At 45.3% G+C, this 24,112-nt stretch overlaps 1 protein-coding gene across 1 annotated transcript in view; it reads right to left on the reverse strand.

Annotated features, from left to right (window-relative positions):
• Positions 1 to 24,112, reverse strand: part of LOXL2 (lysyl oxidase like 2) — a 75,646-nt gene that overhangs the window by 38,651 nt on the left and 12,883 nt on the right. The window contains exons 3-4 of the mRNA XM_028707364.2: positions 23,890 to 24,065; positions 3,325 to 3,536 (exon numbers count right to left, since the gene is read on the reverse strand). Of these exons, the coding sequence (XP_028563197.2) occupies positions 3,325 to 3,536; positions 23,890 to 24,065 (388 nt within the window). The remainder of the gene's footprint in view (positions 1 to 3,324; positions 3,537 to 23,889; positions 24,066 to 24,112) is intronic.

A 24,112-nucleotide genomic window follows, 5' to 3' on the forward strand; every position in this document is an offset into this window, starting at 1 on the left:
TTTTTTAATGAATTATCTACTTGTGTCAGCAATTTAGACTGTGAATTGACAAATGCCCGAGAGTTGCTTGATGGAGGCAGCTGCTTGAGGTAGCCAGGATTTTGCTTTGGGGATTGATTTGGTAGTAAGGATTTGACTAGTGCTAGACAGACATTTCACTACAAATCCATGAAAGTAGTTTTATCAGTGGCTATTTGCCATGATAGCTAAAAGAGACTTCCAGGTATGCCTCTGAAGCTCAGATACCGCGGGGCCAAGGTAGGGAAGGATGTCAACAGCCCAGGTTCAATCACTGACTTGCCTGGGTCTGGGAAACAGCCCTGACTGAAAACCTGGAGAGCTGCTGCCAGTCAGTGTCAAAAAGACTAAGACAGATGGACCAGAAGTCTGACTTGGTATAAGGCAGCTTCCTATGTTTCCCATGGACAATGGTCTTCATGTCCTTCTTGTGGGCTTCCCAGAACCTTCTGGTTGACTAGTGCATGAAACATGATGCTGGACTAAATACACCATCCAGAAGGGCTCTCCTCAACTTGGATGGCTTTAAAAGAGGATCAGACAAATTCATGGAGGGTAGGACTATTCAGTGGCTACTAGCCACGATGGCTATACACTGCCTCCACCATCAAGGTAGCATAAAAACAGAAAAACCCTGCTGGATCAGGCCACCAGCTCCTCTAACAGAGCATCTCGCTCTCAAAGTGGCTAACCAGAAGCCTATGGGAAACTGCAAAACAGGACCTGAGTACAACAACACCATACCAACTTGGAATTCCCTGAGACCACTATTCAGGGATATACATACTGCCTCTGACAGTGGGAGTAGAATAATAAAAAAAGGTAAAGGACCCCTGGACGGTTAAGTCCAGTCAAAGGTGACTATGGGGTGTGGAACCCATCTTGCTTTTCAGGCCAAGGGAGCCGGTGTTTGTCCACAGACAGCTTTCTGGGTCACGTGGCCAACAGGACTAAACCGCTTATGGCGCACAGAGGACTGTGTCAAGTGATAAAGAAGTACTGCTGCAGCGGGAAGGTAAACAGTGCCTCCATGCGCTCGGGGGTAGAATATAACCATTGTGACTGGCAGTACATCTTGAATAGCAGTTGCACAAATAGGGCGAGTGCCGTTGAGCTCAGGTCCTCCTCGCAGGCTTCCTTCTCATGGACATCTGGTTGCCCAACGTGAGAACAGGATGCTGACCTAGATGGTGCTTTGGTCTGATCCAGGGGCCTCTTCTTATGCTCTTATGGTACAAGAATGATTAGGAAAATGGCCTCAAAGAGTTCAGTGAAACGAACAGTAGGATAGGAAACTCCCAGAGCTTTAAAGTTTGTTTTTCCTTTAATTATAAAACTGCACTGTCAAATGCAGAACCCAAATTACATTCCAGGGTGAGAGTTTGGCAGCAAGGACGATGATGAACTAAGTTGTTTTCTTTAGCAAAATGAGGCATCTGGGAATCTTTTGGCTTCTCACCATCATGAAGTTCAGCAGTCTCACGTGGAATGCCTCAGCACGTAAAAGCTGTGGTTACGCTTCGGGAATGAAAATTCTTAGTTCTGCGGGCAAGGGGGGGAGGGTTCCTTTTAACCCACAGCCCCCAGAAGTACAGAGTCAGCTTATTGGAGTAGAAACCCAATTTGGAAACTGGTTTCCCAGCTGTGGAAACCACAGTGTCAATGGAAGGCCCCACCCTTCTGGAAAAGGCTATTTACAATATTATGCAGAGTGAAACCAGAGAAATGAGAGGCATGTTAACAGGGCTTCAGAGTCACGTGCAAAAATGACTGGATCCAAGTGACTGGAGACTTTGCTTTCCCTTTAAGGCAGTATGTGAAAATACAAAGGCAGCATTAAGAAACACGCTGGGAAAAGAGAGAGCTGGTAGATACCAACCAACATCCCAACATGAACATGGGTAGTCTGGGGCTGGGCTCAGCATTTAGAGAAACTCATACCTCACATGATTCTCCAGCTTTTCTGCCTTCAGAGATCTCTATTCCACATCTCCCACAAAAATGACCTCCACTATTACAGAAGGCCCTGTGTCATGTTTAAATGTGCACACTGAGTTTCATGTCAGGCACATTTAGGATTGCTGAATATGTAAATTTCAGTTTCTAATTTTTCTATTATTAAGTTCAGTTCAGCACATTTCTATATTAGTTTGCAAATAAAGTCCTCCTTTAAAATTCATCAGCATGTTAGAGCTAATTTCTTCTACTATGCATATCTTGCATGCAATTTTCTCCAATATAATGCATTTTATGATTCCCCCTCCACTAATATGTGCATTTATGTGCACATTTTAGTATGTGCATTTTTATACACATTGCTAGAACTGCATTGCAAAATTCAGGAAACACAGAAACTTTGCATGGATGAGAAAGTTACTAAGTGCTGCATGGGATACAAGCCATTGCCATCAAATGCCAGCCCATAATCTGCCCCCACCTGGAGATGTTCTGGTGGGGCAGGATGTAGTACTTTGGCACTGTCACTAAACCTCAACTTTTGCAAACCGCTGCTTGTAGGGCAGCAGGGCATGCAGAGCGCAGACTGACAAGATACAATTCATGGTAAGGAGCAGATGACCAGATATAGATTGACAAGGCACCACAACATGTCAGCACCATGTCAAAAAGAAGCGAGTTCACATGCGTCTCTCTCTCTCTCTGCCCTTCTTGTGGTGAATTCTTTCACAATGCACCAGGCTGAAATATAAACGGTGGGTTTTAAAGATTCCAAGAGAGGAGGCGAGAACTGGCATAAACATGTGATATTTTGTTTCCATGCACTGGACACAACACCAGGTCACTTGGAAGCGCTTATTTACTGATGCCTGTGGAAAAAACCAAAAGCATCTGGACTTTGAAAAAGAAAGAGCCTTTCCATGCTGCTTTACATGATTCTAATCCAGGAGCCTTTCTGTTTTGACTTTTCTCACTAATGAAGAACAACAAGAAACATAGGCAGTGGAATCCTGCAAGCAGGAACCTCAGTGGGAAACAGCCTTTCGACAAGCCAGAAGAACAAGCAAAAAAACCGCAAATCTTGATCCTTTGGACCTCCCTCCACGGTTGCCCCACAAATCATGGTCTTCAGGCTGGAAAAACAATACAAACAGTTTCCTAACACAAGCTGTTCTGCAGCTGCCTGGGGGCCTCCCTTGTTATGAAGGAAATTAAAGGAAGAAAAGAAGCTGCTTAATACATTGACCAGGGGGTGGGGGACACCAAAGTAATTTGCCACCTCATTTGGAAACCTCTAGCTCTAAGCAGGGACCAAGAACACAACCACCCCCTTTTAAAACCCTCTCTTACTTGTAGACTCTGACATTGTATTTCTTCTCTGATGGAAATCCAAACATGCCACAGACAACACGTGAGTTTTTTGTGGTCCAGTTCCTGTCACAGATGCGTTTCCAGACGCCTCCTTCTTTCACTTCCACGTAACCCTCTGTGACGGGAATGCGCTTGCGAGAGGCAGAGAGGATGGGTCGGATCTGGGCATCTTCCACCTGGATGTTCATGTTCTAGGAAAAGGAGTTGGAGGCAGGCAAAGGTTTGTTGCTGATCCATTGGCCACAACACAGCAACACAAAGCAAGCAAGAAATACATCACAAACAACAGATTTGTTGCGTTGATAAAACAAAGATTACTATATTATTATTATTATTATTATTATTATTATTATTATTATTATTATTATTATTTATTCAATTTATATATTGCCCTTTATCAAAAGATCCTAGGGCGGTATGGGTGGGTGTACACACGTACACACACACACACACACACACACACACACACACACACACAGTGCTTTTTATGAGGGGATGCAGGGGTACACATACCCCTAAACATTTTGTGAATCTTTGTACTTTTGTCCATTTACTGCATTTATTTCCCCCAATTTGAACTATAAAATGGTGGTTTTCTTGAGTACCCCTAAACATTTTTTTGAAGAAAAAAAGCACTGTATATACCTGTGCATTAACTAAACTAACAACACTAAGTCTTCAACCAGGATTCAAATTGCTGCCTTGAGCGCCTCTGTGCTGATAGTGGGGCATTTGAGGTCTTTTCCCAGTCATGCCTCCCTGCTCCCAGAACTGCTCAGCAAGGCTGTTCTAAAGCCCTGAGGAATTGTAGAAGCATGGTGAGATGAGACCAGGATGGAAAATCATAAAAACCTTGGCATGTGCCTGGAAGTGATGGTGCACCCAGCGGACTCTTTACATCCAAGGCCTGGACTGGAGATCTGGTCATGGCTCTAGATTAGGGGTGGGCAATCTTTTTCAGCTGGAGGGCTGCATTCCTTCCTATGGGACCATCCTTGGGCAGCAAGTGGGGCCAGAGGCAAAACTTGGCAGGTCAATTAATGTGACTCTTACTTTTGCATAGTAGGCTACGTTCCAGCCCCACAAAAGTCAGAGGTTTCTACACCTACATACCCTGTGCACACACACATTTCTCAGTCCTCCACTGAGACAAGCTAGAGGCATGTTTCAATGTCCAAGGACACCTTCGAGCCAAGCAAAAGCACTTGAGGAAAACATGGAGCAGGACGAGTGGGGTGTGTGGCCTGGGAAAGAGAGGAGCTAATGAGAGTCCTGAAGGCCAGATAAGAGAGGCCTGGTGACAGGAGTGAGCCAGCAGTAAATTAAACCGAGCAAGTTGGAGTTAACTCTTTATTAGCAAAAACAGGATTTGCACAGGAGTGTCTGGCCTAATGAGCATAGCAACTCATCTCCGACAGGTCTTGCCCCCATGAAGCAGTTGCAGAGACGGGAGGTCCCTGCTTCCCCAAGTCCCCTCCTCTCCAAGGTTTACTCCAAGCAATCTGAGACTGCGCCTGTGTGAAGCTACCTTCTGCTCCGCCCTCTTCATGCCTCTTCTGGTTCTTGGAAACTGGGGGGATGGGGTGGCAGGAGCTTGTCACAGCAGGAGAGGAAGACACCTGAGCCTCTTCACCAGCCTGACTCATTTCTGCCTCTTGGCCTCCCTCCTCTCCTGCTTCCACTTCTACCTCTAAGTGTAGACTTCTCTCCGTCACAGACCACCCCGCCCTGTTTCCTCTTCAGCTTCCAACACCTCCCCTTCCCCTTCTTCTCTCTCTTCTTCCTCCGACCACTCATCGTTGTCCCACCACCAATCTGAGCCTTCTTCACTGGGGGGCTCCCCTGCTGCTCCCCTAGCTGTCAACTTTTCTCTTTTCTTGCGAGGAATCCTATTCGGAATAAGGGATTTTCCCTTTAAAAAAAGGGAAACATTGACAGCTATGGGTACCTCCCACCATTCCTCTGTGTCCAACCAGTCTGTGACATCTGTGGGGCTGCCTTTGGCAGACACAACCTACATGTGGGTGGCCTGGTCAGGGGTGGGGCTGGTAAGGAGTTTCCTAGACAAGCAACCAGTTAGTGTGTGAACACACGCACCCAGCCACTAACTATTGCTGCAGCCCTGTGGCTAAGTGAAAGAAAGAGACTTTTAATGAGCTAATTATAACTGAATCATATACTGGAAATTAAAATAACGCTGCAATTCTAAGCATGAGTTGACTTTCAACTCCATCAAAACTAATACAATTTACTTCAGAGAAAATGTGTTTCAGATGGGAACTATTATTTTAAAATACACCATTATTTCTTTTGCAGGAATCTAACATGTGAAGCAATCCTGCAACCTCGTTTACACTATGATTCTGACTTACTCTTCGGTCCTGACTACTGGCTATTCTAGCCCAGCTGAGAGGGCTGCCTTGAAACTTTGTTCATGCGCCCCAGAAGGACAGGATACAAACAACCAGATAAATAAAATTTGCTGGCTAAAATTACGCTGTTCCTGCTTCCAATAGCTATGCCTTGCAAGAGTGGAAAGGGTAGGTAGGTTTAACTAGCAATTTCCTAGGATTTCTGTGCTTGCCTTTGTGAAATTAATTCTCCTCTGGAGCACGTCTGGATTTCCCTTCCACTGAATTGATGGGTTATGAGTCATGAAGAGAGACTGATTTTCACATCCAGGGCCTACGTGACAGCAGCAGCAGCAGCAGCATGCAAACCTCACGGGAACTCTGACCCCCAAAAGCTAGAGCAGCCCAGCCAGGGAGGGGGAGCTCTTGGCTGCAGAGACAGGCAACAAAAAGGAAGAAAAGGAATCACGGGGGGGGGGGGGAGGAGGAGCTCACTGGAACTTTATATAAAGTACCCCAAAGAGCTTGTTTTCCTTTATATATATGGTTTATTTGCCATTATGTCACAAATGTGGAATTTCCCCCTTCCTATTTAGAAATATAATACAGTACCTCTGAAAGTGAATTGGGTAGCATTGTGAAAAATAGTTACTATTTTTTAAATCTACTGTAATCAAATGAAAAGAAAAGCTGTTAGAAGTACCGTATTTTTCACTCTATTGGACACACTGGACCATAGGAGGGGGAGAACAGGAAAATTTTTTTTTTCTTGTTCTCCCCCTCAAAAACAAGGTGCGTTCAAGAGCAGGTCGGGGAACAGGGCAAAGCCTTGCCGCTGTCCCCCAAGCTTGTGGGGCTGGCGGTGGGAGGAAGCGCTGCTTTCCCCACCACCAGCCTCAAAGACCCCTGAAGCCTTTGGAGTGCAGCTGCACTCGTTCTCCAGGCTCTCGTTCTCCAGGCTTCAGCAAAAGCATGCATTCGCTCCATAGGATGCACACACTTTTCCCCTTCATTTTTGGAGGGGAAAAAGTGCGTCCTATAGACCAAAAAATATGGTAAGTTGCATATGGCCTCAGTTTCATTAACTACGAACCCCAAAATCTGGGATCCCCTCAAAACTGGTGCAAAGTTTTGCAGCCTTTTTGCAGCAAAACCCCTGAATTTTGCAGTGAAAACCCCGCATTTTGCAGCACTCACAAATGGAGCAATAGACCCTTAAAGCCCCCCTGGCAGGGCTGGAGATGGAGTCGTTCCAGCTATGGCCTCCTGACTTGGGAACACTCTTCTCCAGCAGCCCCTGCTCTTCATTAAGTGTAAGGTGAAGGCTCTTACAATCTCTTATGCCTTCCCATATGGCGCTTGTGTTTCTGTTGCTGCTTACGGCTGCCTTATAGCTCTGTCCTTTTAACATGAGCAACATGGGGCTATACAAGAGGGGAAGGGGAGAACGCTGTTGCTGTTTCTTTTTACTACTACACTGTGCACCGTAAAATGAAGAGCAAGATCAGACACTTATTGAATGCCTTTTTATTACATTTATATCTTGCTTTTGATTCAAGGAGCTTATTTATTTAATAAATAAAAATAAGAGATTCACAGAAACGTGGAGCTGGAGGGGATCCCAAGGGTCTGCAATACAGGAACCACAGCTAAACGAGGTTCTTTCTCCTCTGCTATTTTATCCTCACAAAAACAGCGGTTGGCTCAAGGTCACCCAGAGAGTTTCATGGGTGAATGGGGGATTTTCTTGGAAGCTGCCCAGAGTGGCTGGGAAACCCAGCCAAATGGGTGGGGAATAAATTTAATAATAATAATAATAATAATAATAATAATAATAATAATAATAGTCTCCCAAGTCCAATGTTCTAACCACTACTCCATGCTGACTCTCTCTATGAAGTGCTCTATAACGTATACATTTTTGGACAGTTTGTATATATACTGAATATGGAAAGATGGGCTCAATGTGGCACCTCCTTTCTCCCCCTTTTCCAGCATCTAATGGTGGTTTTACCCAGCCCTTGTTTTCTCACGGGGCGTTTCCAACAATCATGCAGTAGTTTGGCTGTTTGAAGTTTCCACCATCTGTCCATGGTAGGCAGGCAGCACATGCAATTGAGCGGGGGGGGGCACACTTTTGCCTAAAGTCAGTTCACCACCACGCAAACAGGTCATAAGTTGTCTGAATTTTTGTACCATATGTTGATTTAGTCAAAAATTGCCTGTTTTCCCTACAAGCAGTCATGCAAATAAATATTGACCCCTCTGAACATTAAAGTCACTGAATTCAAACATTTGTTCCAAGGATTCAGCTAAATTTTCCAGATTAATATAACTACTTTCCTTTTCTTCTTCGCAATAGATTTCCAGATTTGGTGTTCTTCGAAACCAGGCAAAGCTCTGGTTCAGCAGAATGTCAAAGACAGAAAAAGATGAGTCCCAGCCCCAAGCAGAACGAGTTGGACGGGACAATCCTATCAATCCACTTTAGCTGCAGAGTTGTAAACAGTTGTCTGGACTCCCTGAAGCTACAGCATAAATCTGATCCCTTCCGAGAGGAAACGGGCCAACTATCTCCATATTCTGCTGGAAAAGTCCCTATAGCTCAAGTGGAAAACTAGTGATTCTCCAAATATTGTTGTATTCCAGCTGCTATCGGCCCCCAAGCAGCAAGGCATCCTCAGGGATGATGAGAGTTCAGCAACATCTGGAGGGTCACAGGTCCTTCATCCCTCCCCAACTGCAAACCCTCCTTACTAGAAGAGGCAAATGCAGGGTGACCTTACTTTATATTAGTTCATAACTCACACAGTCTTTGGTCTGTATCTGCTGGATCATTCATTGCTCTACCTCCTGCTCCTCTGCCTGTACCTTAGCAACACAAGTGTCCTTTTGATGCAGTACAGTGGTGCCCCGCAAGACGAATGCCTCGCAAGACGGAAAACCCGCTAGACGAAAGGGTTTTCCGTTTTGGAGGTGCTTCGCAAAACGAATTTCCTATGGGCTTGCTTCACAAGACGAAAATGTCTTGCGAGTTCCTGCAGGGTTTTTTTTCCTCCCCCCCCCTTTCCCCAAGCCGCTAAGCCGCTTATCAGCTGATCCGCTAAGCCGCTAAACAGCTGATCCGCTAAGCCGCTTAACAGCTGATCGCTAAGCCGCTTATCAGTTGATCCGCTAAGCCGCTAATAATCTGATCCGCTAAGCTGCTAAGCTGCTTATCAGCTGATCCGTTAAGCCCGCTAAGCCGCTAATAGCGCTAATCCGCTAAACCGCTAATGGGCTTGCTTCGCAAGACGAAAAAACCGCAAGACAAAGAGACTCGCGGAACGGATTCTTTTCGTCTTGCGAGGCACCACTGTATTGTTTTATGGCCGATTGCTGCTGGAACTGGCTGAAGTCGTCTGCTTTTCGGTATTAAACATCCCCGCCTCCCGCTTTAATATCTGAATGGTGAAAAAGAGACAACCCCATCACAGATACTCCGTCCCCTAAAATATATTCAGTGAATACCTGGAGATATTGGTCTTAGCACTAAAGAATTTCAGAAGCAAGCCCTGAAAAACACTTCAAGATTGCAACCATGTGAGCACCCTTCCGTGTTGGCCAAGCATTGCCTTCCGGCAAGTAGCTGAAAGCAGAATTAAAAGAGAAGTTGTACACTTAGAGTGATAATTTTCTGCATAGCCAAAGTCCTTCTAAAGTGTTTAGTCACAATTAAGATCCCTTGCAACATTAATTAAAAGTATTCTTTTTGCTAGATTACTTCCCGGTTCAGTGCAGCTGGGGGATTATAGTGATTAGCTATCCTTTAATTAGCTGATCTTTGTTATCTGCTGGGGCAGTGAAGGCTTCAATTTCTGGAATCTTCTCATTTTTCTTTTATTTCTTTTAAGGGAGGACAGAAAGTAGCTGAACAGAAAGCACAAAAAGGAAAAGAAATGGCACAACATGCAAGGAGGAAGCTTTAAATTACAAACACAGTAGCCCCCGAAAGCCTTAATTATGCTTTGCCTTTCCACACTAGACAGGATGCTGCTGCAAATGTAACCTTTTACTGCAAAAAACCACTAGCAAACCATGGATTACATCTGAAAAAATACATGAAGACAACAGGAAAACCACTGCAATGCAAAAATCTAGCTACAACACAGTGAATGCTTCATAAAAAGTGAGTAAATAGATGATTACACTGCCCGAGAAAAGTTTAGTGTGAAAGCCACCCTGATCTTTCTGCTTTATAGGCAAACATGTCAGGCTTATATACTAACAATTGTAGCTAGTGAAATCACTTCTAAATTGGCCTTGAGAAATGAGTTGCCAACACATTGGGTGTTGGTGTAAAAGGAAAAAATACCACTCTGGGAAATTTCCCCTGCTTCCGTGGCACGCCAGTCCTTGTTTCTCTTCCTTAAAGTTTATAGTACAAAGAAGAAGATTCATGTACTGCAAAAAGAAATCAAAAAAATAATAATCCATCCCTCTTTTGTTCTGATTTTCATCCTGTGTTGGCTAAGAACACATATGAACAATTTCAGCAGCAATATTTCATAGCTTTTATCCTCAGAGGATATTTGAGTCTGCTAATGGTTTTACCAGGTCAGCACAACATTTAAGGTCTGCCAGAAAAGCTAACTTAAGCCTTTGCCCCATTTTCTTTCCTGCTTCCCAGTTCAACTTCATACAGGCACACAGTTTGCACACCTATAAAACGAAATACTCCCACTAGATCTGCTTGTGTAATATTACATTGACTAAAACGATGGTGTAAAAGATATCAGTTGAGTGTTTTGCCAGACTAAATACTATTTTTCATCCTGGAAAATGAATTTCTGGCGCTAAGGGAAATGGTGGGCCCCATTTTAACTTTTTTGTCCGAGCTACATTGTTTAGCTGATTCATCAATTATGATCAATTTAATTTAAAACAATAAGATTGACTAAAAAGTGTCAGCAGATTTTGTTTTCCAAATCAAGCTCCTTTAAAAAGGGGAAGGACTGTGATTCCATGAACGGCTATGTAGTTCAGTGGGACAGCACATGCTTCACGTGCAAAATCTCCCAGGTACAAAATGTCCCAGTGGCATCTACAGGAAGATGGGAAAGACCCCTGCCTGAAACCTGGAGGGCTACTGCCAGTCAGTGTGGACAATACTGAGCTCGATGGGGCAGTGCCATGGACTGGTTGGATGAAGAGGAGTGTTGGCAGGCACCAGCAGGGAAACCCCAAGGACACCCCCCAGGGGAAGAAGGCTCAGAGGCCAGGGATTGGTGGTGGGGCAACGACGAGTGGTCAGAGGGAGAAGACTGGGAGGATGAGGTGTCAGAAGTGGAAGAGGTAACAGGGTTTAGTGAGCAGGAAGAAGCTGGGGCCCAGAGCAGCCCCGATTTAGAGGCTAGAGAGGATTGAGGGCCAAGAGACAGAGTTGAGTCAAGCTGCTGGAGAATCCAAGGAGTCTCCTCCACCTGCTGCGACAGGGTTCCCTCCCCCCGGTCTCCCCAAACATGCAGAGAAATGAAGAGGGTGGAGCAGTGGGAGACAAGACGATGGAGCCTTAGGCTGCTGGGGAAGGAAATGGGGAAAGAGGGGTCTTAGAGAGCGGTGGGTAGGCAGAGACCTTCAGTCCTCACAACTGTCGCATTGGGGCAAGACCTACAGGGAAGAGCTGCTCTGATCACTAGGACTGCACTGTTTCATTTCTTTAAATAAAGCAGTAATTTCACCGATGTTGGGTGCTTTATTATTTTATTGCTGACCTCTGCCTGGCTTTAGCCCCTGACAGACAGTTTCCTATATTCTACTAAGTTCCTAAACTTCAAATCTTTAAAAAGGCATTCCTTTCTGTGTGTGAAAGCCTAATGGCTTTTCCAATTCCCTGCTGTGATATGTGTGCTTTACAAGTATAGCTTTCTAATATTCAGTTTTATGTAGATATAACTGATATAATCAACCAATTAACTAACAATGCAATCCCATGCATGTCTACTCAGACATAAGTCCTACTGGGTTCAATGAAGCTTACTCCCTGTTGGCACAGGATAGCAGCCTCAAACTCTTGTAATTAATCAATTTCCATTTCTTTACATTGGGTATAAGTCCTATTTATTATTATATCCTGTCATGTGTTTATGTTGTGCATCAGTTAGATTGTCAACAGCAATGGGTTAAAATAACCATTAAATCTTTTTAACAAACTAACAAAAACATGTCGAAGAATTGCCAGTTGCCCTGGGTGAGTTTGGATAATTTCCTTCCGTTTTTAAAGTTCTTTAATGGCATTTAAATTGAAAGCCCATTATGATAACGTTTAGGTATAAGCTGAAGCAAGTGTTATATTGCAGAAGATCTGGGCAATGGAAACCTCCCCCCCCCCAGCTATTCTCTCCATGAAGCCAAAGAAAATAAAAGACGAACTTAACCTGAAAGCTGGAACAATATCTGTTCGAGCTTCGTCAATGGTATTTTATGTGCTTGTGCCAAAGATGGAACAACTGGTTAGGTTTGCCTCCTGATTTACAGCAGTCTTTTGTGCCTTTGCCAACTGCAAAAGAGGCAGAAACTCAAAAGGCAGAGAGGTATTTTTCATGGAAATGCAACTGAATTCCTCATGTCCCATAAATGTTAAAGATGCTAGCCTTCCCAGAAAGCAAAAGGTGGCAGTCATATAATTGATTCAGACATCAATTTCTTCAGCTAGATTAACGTTATCAGGTCCAGTGTTAGCAGCAAGCATCGCTGATCAGTTGCTGGCCTCCCAGAACACCCTCCTCAGCAGAGTCCACCACTTAATGCCTGCTCTGGTCTCTCCTTAAAACGAACATCCATATCAGTTCCAAGCAGAGGCCAGCTATCTTTTCAAGTTGGCTACCATGTATTTGTGGTGGCAGCCATGATTTTTTCACTACAATGTCTTGGTAGCCAACTCAACCTGAGGGAAGTTGACGAAGGAAAAACATGCTGGTGCCACAAAGGCAAGGCCCCCAGGCCACTACAAGTCCTAACTAGCGGGCCAACCATTGTTTCAGGAATCCCACAGTCCACACTTTACTGGGGGCTCCCTCGCCCTTGGCAGCAGACCTGAACTTGAAGTCTAGATACCAGTATTTCACCTGCACTGACTGATAGCCCAGAGAACCAGAGCACAGCATCTTTGAATCTGCAGCTCTCAACAATTCAGCAACAGAAGCCTTGGTATGTTCTGGAACTTTCCTACTTTTACCTGTTCCTGCAGGCTCTCCCAGTCCCTGACTTACTTCAAGCCCTTCCATCTGCTTGCCAGCAACCCAATGCTTTTTTGCCTCATACTTGATTATTCTTCTGAAGCCCTCAGTTCCCATCCTGTCTTGCTTGCTTTGCCCTGACATGAACTACCATTGTGGAATTTGCCTGCACCAACCCTGGAACAACATCTGTCCTTGAAGTGACTCATGTCTCCCGCCATTTACACAACTTGGCAGCCAGCCTCTAGATCAAGGCTGGTTACAGCTGTTTGTGGCCACACTCCTGGCAAGCCTTCACCTGATATGTGGAACATCCTCAGCAGAAAATCACAATATATTACCAAGAGCTCAAAGGATTTTTGTCAATAACTCCCACTAATATTAAGTTTAGAAAGTTGGTTACCATATATTTTTAAATTGCTGAAATTTCTATTTTAATAGAGATTTCTGGTGGTTTTGACAAGAGTGGAAGCATCCACAGGCAGCTGCATTATATTAGTTCAGTCTATTTGTCCATCTAGCTGACTACTGACCACAGTGTTATGTCATGCTAAACCACAGCTTAGTGTGGCAGAAATGAGCCACAGAATGCCTTTTTGGTGTGCACACTCCCCACTCCATCTCTCCTTTTCTTTCACAGTCAGGAACAGGAGTAAAGCAGCTTTCATTTTCATTTAATCACAACTTATCATATTGTCCAAACCCAGAACTGCAGTTAACTATTGTTAGTTTAGACAAGGCAGCTTCAAGGAGCTTGTTTGAAACCCTAGTTCACTGGGTGACCTTGGGCCAGTCACTGTCTCTCACCCTAACAGGTTGTTGTGTGGAGGGAGAGAACCATGTACAGCACTTATATAAATGGCACGAATAAATAAAAATAAATCATCTCCGAGTATTAGCCATGATGGCTGGGGCTGAAGGGAGTTAATATCTAACAGCATCCACTGAGTACCATGTTGGCTACCTCAGCCATAAGGTTTGTGAGTTCAGGTGATACAAAGTACCACGAAGCAAAAGCTTCTGACCTCCCCCTCCTCCCTTCTGCATGGAAGCACATAAACCCAGGACCCACTGGGTCTTGTTCCTCCTCATTCATGCCAAGCTGGTATGATTTAGCATGATGTCAAATGCAAACAATTTCTTCTTCGACTGGCAGCCCCTTTCTAGGGTCTCAGGTACAGCTCTGCCCATCATTTGATCCTTTTAATTGCCGGTGGCCCCAGGAGTAGACCTGAAACCCACTGGATGCAAAGCAGGTGCTCTACCATTGAACCTGCTCTGAACATTTCCAATGAATGAACCTGAGATGCCCAGACTAGAAGCCTGGGGGGGAATCACCTGGCCATGGGAGGAACAGCTGGATACTACACTGGGGTGAACATCTGAATATTCTGAAGAACTCTTGTATATACAATGACAGACGGATAGTTGGAAGTCCTTTTTACTTGTTTCTTTTCCTTTATCATTTTCTTATTCCTTTAATATTTTTATCCCTTGCTTATCTTTCCTTTCCCTTTATTGCTTTGTCCCTGCTTCTGCTTTGCTCTGTTCTTTCGTGTTCCTTGTTGTCATACACTCAGGGTTAATGGGGGCTTTGCATGTAGATGGGGGTGAAGGACCAAGAGAGTTGGGGGGGGGAGGCTGGGAGAAGAAAGGGAAGCTCCCGGGTGAGAGCTGGAAGGGTTCACCTCTCTGTGTAAGATAAGAGTTAAGATCTACCTGTGAGAGAGGACTTTGCATTATTCTGCCTTTCTCTTTCTCTGTTTTCACTAGTTTGCTTTTTATTGCAATGTATTATGAAAGGTCTTAATAAAATCTTATTGGAAAAAGGGAACCTCCTCTGAACATTGTGATCATTTTGCCTGGCACAAACTTTTGCCTGGGGTATCCCATTCCTCTGTCTCAATTTTCCCATGGGTCTGGACAGACACAGCAATCGAGTGTTCCTTCAAGAAGCTGAAGAATCCAAGGAATTTCACACCAAGTACATTTACGTATGTACTTAAGAGTGTCTCGCCTAACTACACCGTCTCAGACGTGACATAAGGGGCCACGTCAGTGGGAGTTGCTGTCATCATCAGGCTGCATACACATTTCAGCCTTTGATCACAGAATTATCTTCCATCCCTGTACTCATACACCACATTCACAACATTTTTTCTGGCAGTAGTTATACGAGTGTTATGGGCATATGTACCATTGGGAATTATACTTGTGATTAGAAGCACTGGATTTGTCAGCCTGCTGTCTCAGCCAGTGGTCATAGGAATTTACAACAAAACACGGAATGGATAAAAAAATCAGAAAATGTAAGATATTCCCATAACATGATAGAAAGTAAACATGAGAAGCAGGGAAATGCATTGAAATACGTTACTGTTCTACAGCAAGCAGCTATCATCTCCATCATATTATAAACTAATAGCAAACTCAGTTCTTCAACTGTGAGTTGGTAGAACTGCACCATACATGGACATGACGGAAGCGTTAGCAAGTTTGCAGAAGTATAGGAAAACCCTAGGAAAGAAACCCCAAAACAGCCTAATGAGGACTGACTATACGGAATGCTCATGAAACACTGTCTGACTGTTGCAGGGGAGGAATGGAAGACTGGGGGGGGGGGGATTTAATGGAGTATCTCAACGAATACTGAAGCTGGAGTCATAAATTAGGGGTTAAGTCACTTGAAGGTAACAACAAAGGGGAAATTAATATAATGCCAAACAAATATAGTTACCAAAAACAGTTTCTGCTGGAGCTCCTCCCTCTTTCTGCTTTTGGCTCCCCACCCATCTCCCAGGGATTATCACTATAACACCATCCTTATGTTCTCTGTAAGAAAGTATCTCTAAATTACAACAACCATTCCGGTTGAGGGTCCAGATAGCTGGGCGACAAAGTGGCACCACCCAAAGACAGGTCAAGAACTTCTGTCCTAGGAAATACTGAGGGTGTCTTGTGGGGCCACGTTCAAGTGCTTTTTTTGTCTTGGTGCTTTCTTAACAAAACCCCACTGCTGAATCAAAGCAAACAATCTATGGGAAAACCCAAATTGCATGCTGACTAGAGGGATAAAAGAATGGACACGACAACTGGGATTTAAAAGGCCACAACTATGCTGCATAGCTGTCAACTTCCCCCTTTTTAAAAGGGAAATTCCCTTATTCTGAATAGGATTCCTCGCAAGAAAAGGGAAAAGTTGACAGCTATGCTTTACTGATTTCAGATGTTGGTGAACCTTGGCATAGGCATTGGGTGTGTAGACCTCTCAGCCCCCCTTGCAGGGGACTGAGGCATGACTGGGTCTGGCTGGGTTTATGCAGATGGGCCGACCCAAAGGCTGGGGGAAGCTGTATGGCCCGCTAGCCAACAACCTCTGGCTTCCCCTCAAGACCCCTTTAATGGGGTACCCTGTAATTGTCACTGCAGAGAGGGGGGTGGGTCCCCACTCCACCCCCGCCCCGGTCAAGGATGGACTAAAGGATTTGGCCCAAGGCCTAAACCTAGTGCTACGGGGAAGGCAAAACCTTCTGGGCAGGGGAAATTCCTTCCCGGCTCAATACGTCAACCGTCAAAAGACCATAGCAAAACCTGCAGAGGTAGAAAGGAAAAGACTGAAAGGAAAGGAAACACACATGAGCAGCAGCACTGATAAAGGGGGGGGTGTGTGAGCTCCAAGGCTGACTGGGGTGCTGCAAGCAGCGTCGGCCTGCTTTTATGTCTGGGGAGAGGACCTGAGTGAAGTCTAGGATTCTCAGGTCCGCTCCCCAAGCCTCGCCTCCCGAGTCGCCACGGATTGGCTGAATTTGAACTGCAGGCCTGGCGGTGCCCACAATGCTCTGTGGCGGCTGGGGAGGTGCGGCAATAGTTGCAGACACGTGGCAAGGCTCTGTGGGCTTTGGAGGTGCCCCAGTGGGCCACAACCGCCACCCACCACCAAAACGGGTAAGCAGCCATTGTCTACTGCTCTGATTCAGCATTAAAGAGTGGGTTTTCGTGGGGAAAGCGCTTCCAAGGGAGCCCCTCCTCAAACATGGTGCTTTGAAGCATGGACCTGTGCCTAGAAAGCATGGAGCAAAAGGTTAAGGGTGGGTGAGCCCCTAGACAACCAAACTGACAGGTCCTTCTTTCCCTATCTGGGACCCTCCAGATGTTGTTGGACACCAGCTCCCACCATCCCTGACCATTGGCCATGCTGGCTGGGGCTGATGTGATTTGGAGGCCAGCAACATTCGGAGGGCGCAGGTTAGTCACCCATGCTTTAGTGCTATGTAGCACAGCAGATAAAACTTTTGGTGGAGTTTTAATGGTGGAGTTTGGTGGAATAAAATAGTTGACTTTTCATCCCTCCCCGCCTATTCCAATTTGGCTCCTACTGCAAGCCGCTTAGATCCCTGAACAGGAATGGGCCGGGATATGCTGCAATGTGTGTTGCAAGTCTCCACCTGCAAGTATGGATAACTGGCAAGGGTAAGGCTACAATCACACCAAGACAAGCTGAAATATCATATGAAAGCACACAAGGCATTCTCTTTCTCCCCTCCCCGAATTGTGTTTTGTCAGTTTTGTGTCTACACATGCACACTGCCTCATTCAAATAAAGTTGAAAGAACATGACACAGGCTGCATCCTTGGGAAATCCTTGAGCTGTTGACTGCAAAGGTTCCACCTCCAGCTCCCTCTCTAGCCATCGGTTCATTTGGTGAGGTGCTATGGAATGTATTAGGAGCATTCCAACTGCTCAGAAGTTTAAAAAGAAAAAGAATGCTAAGCATACAAGGCCTCAGGATACACAGGGTGTTGGTAGGAAGCAGTGAAGAGGAGGGAGGGAACAGCACTGACAGCAGAAAACTGTAAGACTTAAGAGTCCAAATGGGTATCTTTGTTTGTGAGAGAGGAATGGGTGAATAGGCAGTAAGGGGAGAGCAAACGTGTGTGTGTGTGTGTGTGTGTGTGTGTGTGTGTGTGTGTGGTTATATTTTGTGGAAAGGATCCAAGTGCATATCAGAAATTTTGGGTTGTGCAACTGAAGTAGATTAAAGTTCTGCATCGTAATGCAACAAATCCACTAAACAACTATAACAGAAATGCACTGAAAAGTGTGGGGTGAACAAATTAACAGGAATACCTTTGTGATGGACAGCTGAGCCAGACCAGAGTCTGGTGATGCAGTGCCTGAGAATTCCACCAGAGGGCTGGAGCCTCTCTCTGATTGGCTACCAAGAGGGGGGTGGAGCCAGTGCTTTGGGAGGGAGAATAAAAGGAGCCGTTTGAGAGAGAGGATTCAGATGGGGAGGTGGATTAAGAGAGAGCAAGAGGGAGAGGAGAGTCAGCGGTAGTCAGTTCTGGTCTGTGTGCAAGGGAAATATCTCCAGCTAAAGAAAGGAGCCTCATAACGTAGATAGGAAGACATTGTGTGGTGTCTTGGGAGAGTTCAGAGAGGAGTGAACTGGGGGGCTGAGTTGGAGGAGGAGAAGCTGTGAGGATACTGTCTTCTTGGGTCCCATGTCAGTCAGGAGGGGAGAGATCTTCTAGGAAGAGAAGAATCCAAATCCAGTCACAAGGGCGGGGGGGGGGGGCGTCCTGCGTCTGTTATACTTCTAGAGGTACCTCAGCAGTGGGAGTGAGAAGAGTTTGGGGAACAGACTGAAGGTTCCACCTTCTTTAAGAACCAAAATATTAAGCTGTAGCACTAGTGCTATTTTTTCTAGAAAAAGAGGTACTGGAGCTCACCATGAACTTCCCCCTTGTTCTTTTAGAATGGCAGTGTTACCCACCTTGGAGGTGCTGGAACTGAGTTCCAGTGGGTTTTAGCTGGGGGGAAAAGCCCAGTGTAGCACCCATGAAACAACCAAGTTGAGGAACTGAAGTAACCAAACTGGAAATAAGCTGAACATTTGCCATCTAGTCTAGAAACCTGTAACACCTAACTGAAGAGTAAGAACTGAAAATAAGCAACGGAAGTTTAAAATAAGCTCATTTGTAAAACACCCTCATTCTTGTTGATGGTAATCTTGGTAGCTGTTTTGACATTCTTCTATAAATGAGAAGATTAAGCTGCTCAGGGGTATGGAATCCATATGTTGATGCTCTGCTAATTATCTAAGACTGAATGCTATAATTTATTCTTATTTTCAACCTTAGATCATTAGTGGACCTTTGAATTCTTGATTGCTAATGACTCCTAATGACTGGGGGCAGCTTAACTCTCCCTTATATGTGTACATATACCCCTATTGCTTATTAACCCCACAGTGCTCTAGATAGAAATGTTGGACCTGAGATCTAGGTCCTATTACACCTGTACCTGAACCTGCCCACAGCTGGAATGCTGCTGGAATTCAGAGCCATTCTGTTTACACAGTGCCTTGATATATTTAGTAGCAAGACCTATATTAAGCAGAAAAGGGCAAAGTCAACAACTAATTTTTTGAAAGGGATGTCTGGGAGATTATTAAGAAACATCTGTGTATGTGTATGCATGCATGCGTGTGTGTGTGTGTGTGTGTGTGTGTGTGTGTGTGTGTGTGAATTAAAAAAATTATAAATAGCAGGGTCCTATTTCCTTTGCCCATTATATTGCTGGATAGCATGGCAAAGTGGCAAGCCATGATTACCAGGCAACTGATCATGTGGCATGCAAAGCAGATGTTATACTACTCTGCTGCCGCCCTTCCTACCACCAACTATAATTCTTAGGTAGGAAGTGCATCTCCAGTTAGGCAAGACTCCTGCCCGAAATCCTGGAGAGCTGCTGCCAGTCAGTGTTGACAGTACTGAGCTAGAGAGACCAATGGGCCTGACTTTCTGTAAGGCAGCTTCCCATGTCTCTAATGTCCTAAGCATCTTCGGAAAGCGACGCAATATCTAATTCAAGCAAACTTTTTTTTTTACTGCAGAGGGAGAGCAGTGGGGTCTTTAGGGCTGGACTGCAACAAATAATACATATGTTTAAAAAATTGATCCTGCATTTCTGTTGTTACATATTCCAGAAACTTAAATGGTGGTGGTTTCTTACAACAGTCAAATAGAATTGCACAGCACAATGCTTTTTGATGAGCTGATAAGGTGGTTTTTTAATCTTCACAGTACAATGAGTGGTAATAACTTAAGCAGCTGTGTGGCCAGGTCTAGTCAGTAATGGTCAGCTTTTCCATTACAGAAGAATCCCTGTGGTGTTAAGGGAAGAAAAGTCTGAGGCTTTGCATCCACGTGCACAGACATTGACTGCCGGATCTGGGACAGCACAGCGCCACGTGCCGAAAGGACGGCTGCTTGAAGGGAGCAAGTGGCCACGGAAGATATGATGCCGCTCTCAGACTAGTTAAAGAAAGACCAAAGGGGAGTAGTCTGTTGGATCACAGAGACAGGCTAAACTTTCTGCAGCTGAAACACTGCTGTAAAAGTTTCCTTTTGCTCCCCCTTCCCCAAGCATTGAAAAATCCAAGGCAGGTTTTTAAAAGTTAAGGATCCACTGGAGAAGAGAGCCTGAGATCCACTGGAGAAGAGAGCCTGAGAGACCTATGGACTGTTTGGTCACAACATACTCAGGTTGAGAAAACAAGAGTAGGAAACAGGTGGTGCAGGCAGCGGAACTGGAAGACAGGAAATGGAAGGCAGGGAAACTGAGCCAATGGCAGGCACAGCCACCTGCTTTAGGTTTGGTTGCTATCCCCCTCCTTGCTATGCTTGTCCCATGCCTGGAAAGCATGGCTCAGAGCAGTTTTGCATTTACTCCACAGATTTACCCTGGAAAAGATGCTCTTTACTGATGAATCAGAACGAACAGCAATCCATGGGAAATGCAATTGCATTTTGGTCTGATTCAGGAGTAAGTTGTGGGTTTCCCCAGGGGAAAACGGTGGGGCAAATGGAGGCATGGACAAGCCCTAAGACTAAGGAGGAGGGGGTAGGTATCAGGCAATTCCACCCCTTAGGCTGGTTGTAAGTAGGAAGGTAGGCAAGTGAGGGCTGGTTAAGCAAAGGCGGAGATTAGTGGGGCTGTGCCCCACGTGCTCTAATGGACCAGCCTCCACAGCCTGCAGAAGAATCAGGGCAACCCCCAAATCCAAAGAAGTCAGACTAACCTTCACCCAACCTTACCATCCAATGTCTATCATGATGACTCCACAACTTGCTTCTCTCCTGACTCCTGTATTAACCATACCTTTAAGACAGGAGCGGGGAACCCTTTTGCTGTTGCGAGCCATATTTCCTTGGGGGTAACCTGTAGTAGGTCACATGCTGGTGGTACATAAAGCCACAACCAGTTGTGGATGCAACAGCACCTTTTCCTTCCCTCTCTGCCCATCAGCCTTTTCTCTCTCTCATATCCCATTTTGTGCCTTCTTGTCACCCACATGAAACTAGGCCAAAGACCACTAGGGCACGGGATAAAACAGACTTGCCCATCCCTGTTTTAAGAGCCATCAGTGATTGGTTTCCATACTCATTATGAGACAGGAGGCCTCTTGCAGTCCTCCTGCTGTGCTTATGGTCTGATGCAGGGATGGGGAACTTCAGACCAGGGGCCAAATTTGGTCCAGCATTCCTCTCTAGCTGGCCCGTTGGATTCTTCCCCAGTCATACCCCACACTGGCCCTGCTTCACCCCCCAAATGTTTTTGCCTGGTTGGAATGTGTCCTTGAACTTTGATACAGTGGTACCTCGGTTCTCAAACAAAATCTGTACTGGAAGCCCATTAGACTTCTGAAACGTTCGAAAACCGAGGTGCAGCTTCCCATTGGTTGCAATAGCTTCTTGCACTCAGTGGAAGCCAAGTTGCACGTTCCAAAAAATGTTTGAAAATAGAAGCATTTACTTCTGAGTTTTTGGTGTTCAAGAACCAAAACATATGACAACGGAGGCATTTGGGAACCAATGTTCCACTGTAATGTGTCTTGCTTATCTGGATGGAGAACAGAGATGAGCGACTGAGTGTTGTAAAGGCCAAACTACTGTCCAATGCTCAAATTTTCCTTTGTTTGCTCTGCTCACTTTTGCTTCCTGCTTCTGCCTACTACTGACATGTGGCCCCACAAACATATGCCAGAGGGAAATGTGGCCTTCCAGCTGAAAAATGTTCCCCAACCCTGGCTGAAGTGGAAATCACTCATCACTCCAAGGTGATTTTTCCCTGGCTTGTGAGAGTGGTCACCATCTGTTTAGAGTCCAAGTTGGTGTCAGGGAATTCCATCCCTTAGGCTAACTGAGTCTCCAGGGCCTCAGGCAAAAAAATCACCAAGACCTGCCACCTGAACTCTTTCCCCCAAAGTGGAGATACCCAATAGAGAGAGAGAGAGAGAGAGAGAGAGAGAGAGAGAGAGAGAGAGAGTGTGTGTGTACTGGTACTCACCATGAAGTTGTTACAGCAAGTGCCACACTTTTAACAGTTAGGTGGGAAAGATGCCGGCACTGCATACCCTTGATTACCCCCAGGGAAAAGCACAGGATATACCAAGATTTGAGCCTCTGATCAAGGATGAAGCTAAGCATAGGATAGTGTGAACTGCAGGGAATTTCCTACCAGTTTCCAGGTCAATTCATGAATGCAAGACACAAAATGGTATGGATGCAACAGGCACCAGATCAGCCAGAAGCCTGTGAATGTTCTGATATATACACAAGCCAAGGCCTCTGCTCCTCTACCTCCTACGCAGATAATTTATTTCCCATTTCCTTCCACCCCCGAAGTATGATTTTTCAAGTTCCTAGGAAGAGTTAGGTCAGTGCAAACTGATTCATCAGGGTAGATCGGAATGGCCTTGAATTAACCTCATACACTTCAATCCTTAGCAAATGGAAAAGCAGTAGGCAGAGAAGCTGACTTGCATGATTAAATATATAAAGCATTCCAGAGAGAGCTGACCTCTGTCTAGACATCCATCTTTTCCTCCAGTCTCCGCTCTGAGAATGCAGATGTGGCCCTGGGGAAGCCAGTGACTACCCAAGCCACCTTGGACATTCTGTGACCTCCCCAAGTTGAGTCATCTCCAAGAGAACCAGGGTGGAATGCAAAAAGCCCACACATTCAAGGAAGAGAGCAAAAGGCATTCTAGTCATGCTTGGTGCTTCTCTAATACAACATCCCCAAAGAGGCATATGGAGAAATCTAGGGTGAAGTACAGCAGTACGTATCTCACTTGCAGTAAGTGGCTCTATACTTATTTGGCCAAACCACCAAACTAAGTTGAACTTGGGAGCAATAGGCTGTTCCTCCTTCCATGAGAATCCAGCTGTTGATTGGCCAGCCCTTGTGAGAATCATGGAACACCTCCCTCCTGCCAGCTGTGCAGAGTGATCTGCACCCTCTCTCTTATTTTGCACCTGGTCAACCTGATTTAAATGTAAAAGCATTGTAGGTATCTTTAAATAAAAGCCAACTGGTGAAGGGGAAAACCCTCACTGGAATCAGAGTCAGGTACATGTGTTAGAAAAGAGTCAGTTGAGGAGGAGAGCTTACCCTAGAACAGAAACGCCCAAACCTGGTTGTGGCATGAGGGGCATCTGTCTTCATCCGTACATTGTCAGGTGAAGAGGCACCTATATTTACCCTACGTACAATGTATTTTGTACATTTTGTATAGTGTAATATAAATAGAAGGAGCCTTGCCTTCTATCCTCATCTGACCAATAGAGCTGCTCCCGCCTGCCTACTCCAGGGTTTAGCCCTGAACAATGGTTCTGGGATCCTGTTGTGGAAAACACCTACCCTAAATCTGCCTACAGATACACCCCTCCCCTGCCTCAGCCTAGATCTGCAGAACCCAAGTTTGCAAACACGGCCTAAAGGTGCATCCTACCTTAATCCATATTTTATTGTTCATTTATCAACATTCTTCTAAATGGAATTTGAGAATTGTGCACCCTGACTACAACAATGGTTTGCCAAATGAATTGGAGGCAACTTGTTCTCACAGGTCTAAGCAGCTGACGTTTCAGGGGCTAAGCCCTGCTCAATACCGAGCTGTGCTTACCTCTATTTGGTTGAGCAGGGAGTCATCAAACCTGAAGCCAGGGATTCTCTTTTCACTGCAGACCACACCCACATCCTCGGTGTGTTTGCAGTCTGATACGCCCCAGCCGTTCGAGGTGCAGACAGCCAACGAAGCCTCTCTGCCATTACAGTGGACATTGTCCAACCAGATTCTGCCTACAGAGGAAAGACAAGAAATAAAGATCCCGAAACCGTGCCATACA

This window comes from Podarcis muralis, chromosome 15 (genome assembly GCF_964188315.1).
Source record: "Podarcis muralis chromosome 15, rPodMur119.hap1.1, whole genome shotgun sequence".
NCBI classification, from domain to species: Eukaryota; Metazoa; Chordata; class Lepidosauria; order Squamata; family Lacertidae; genus Podarcis; species Podarcis muralis.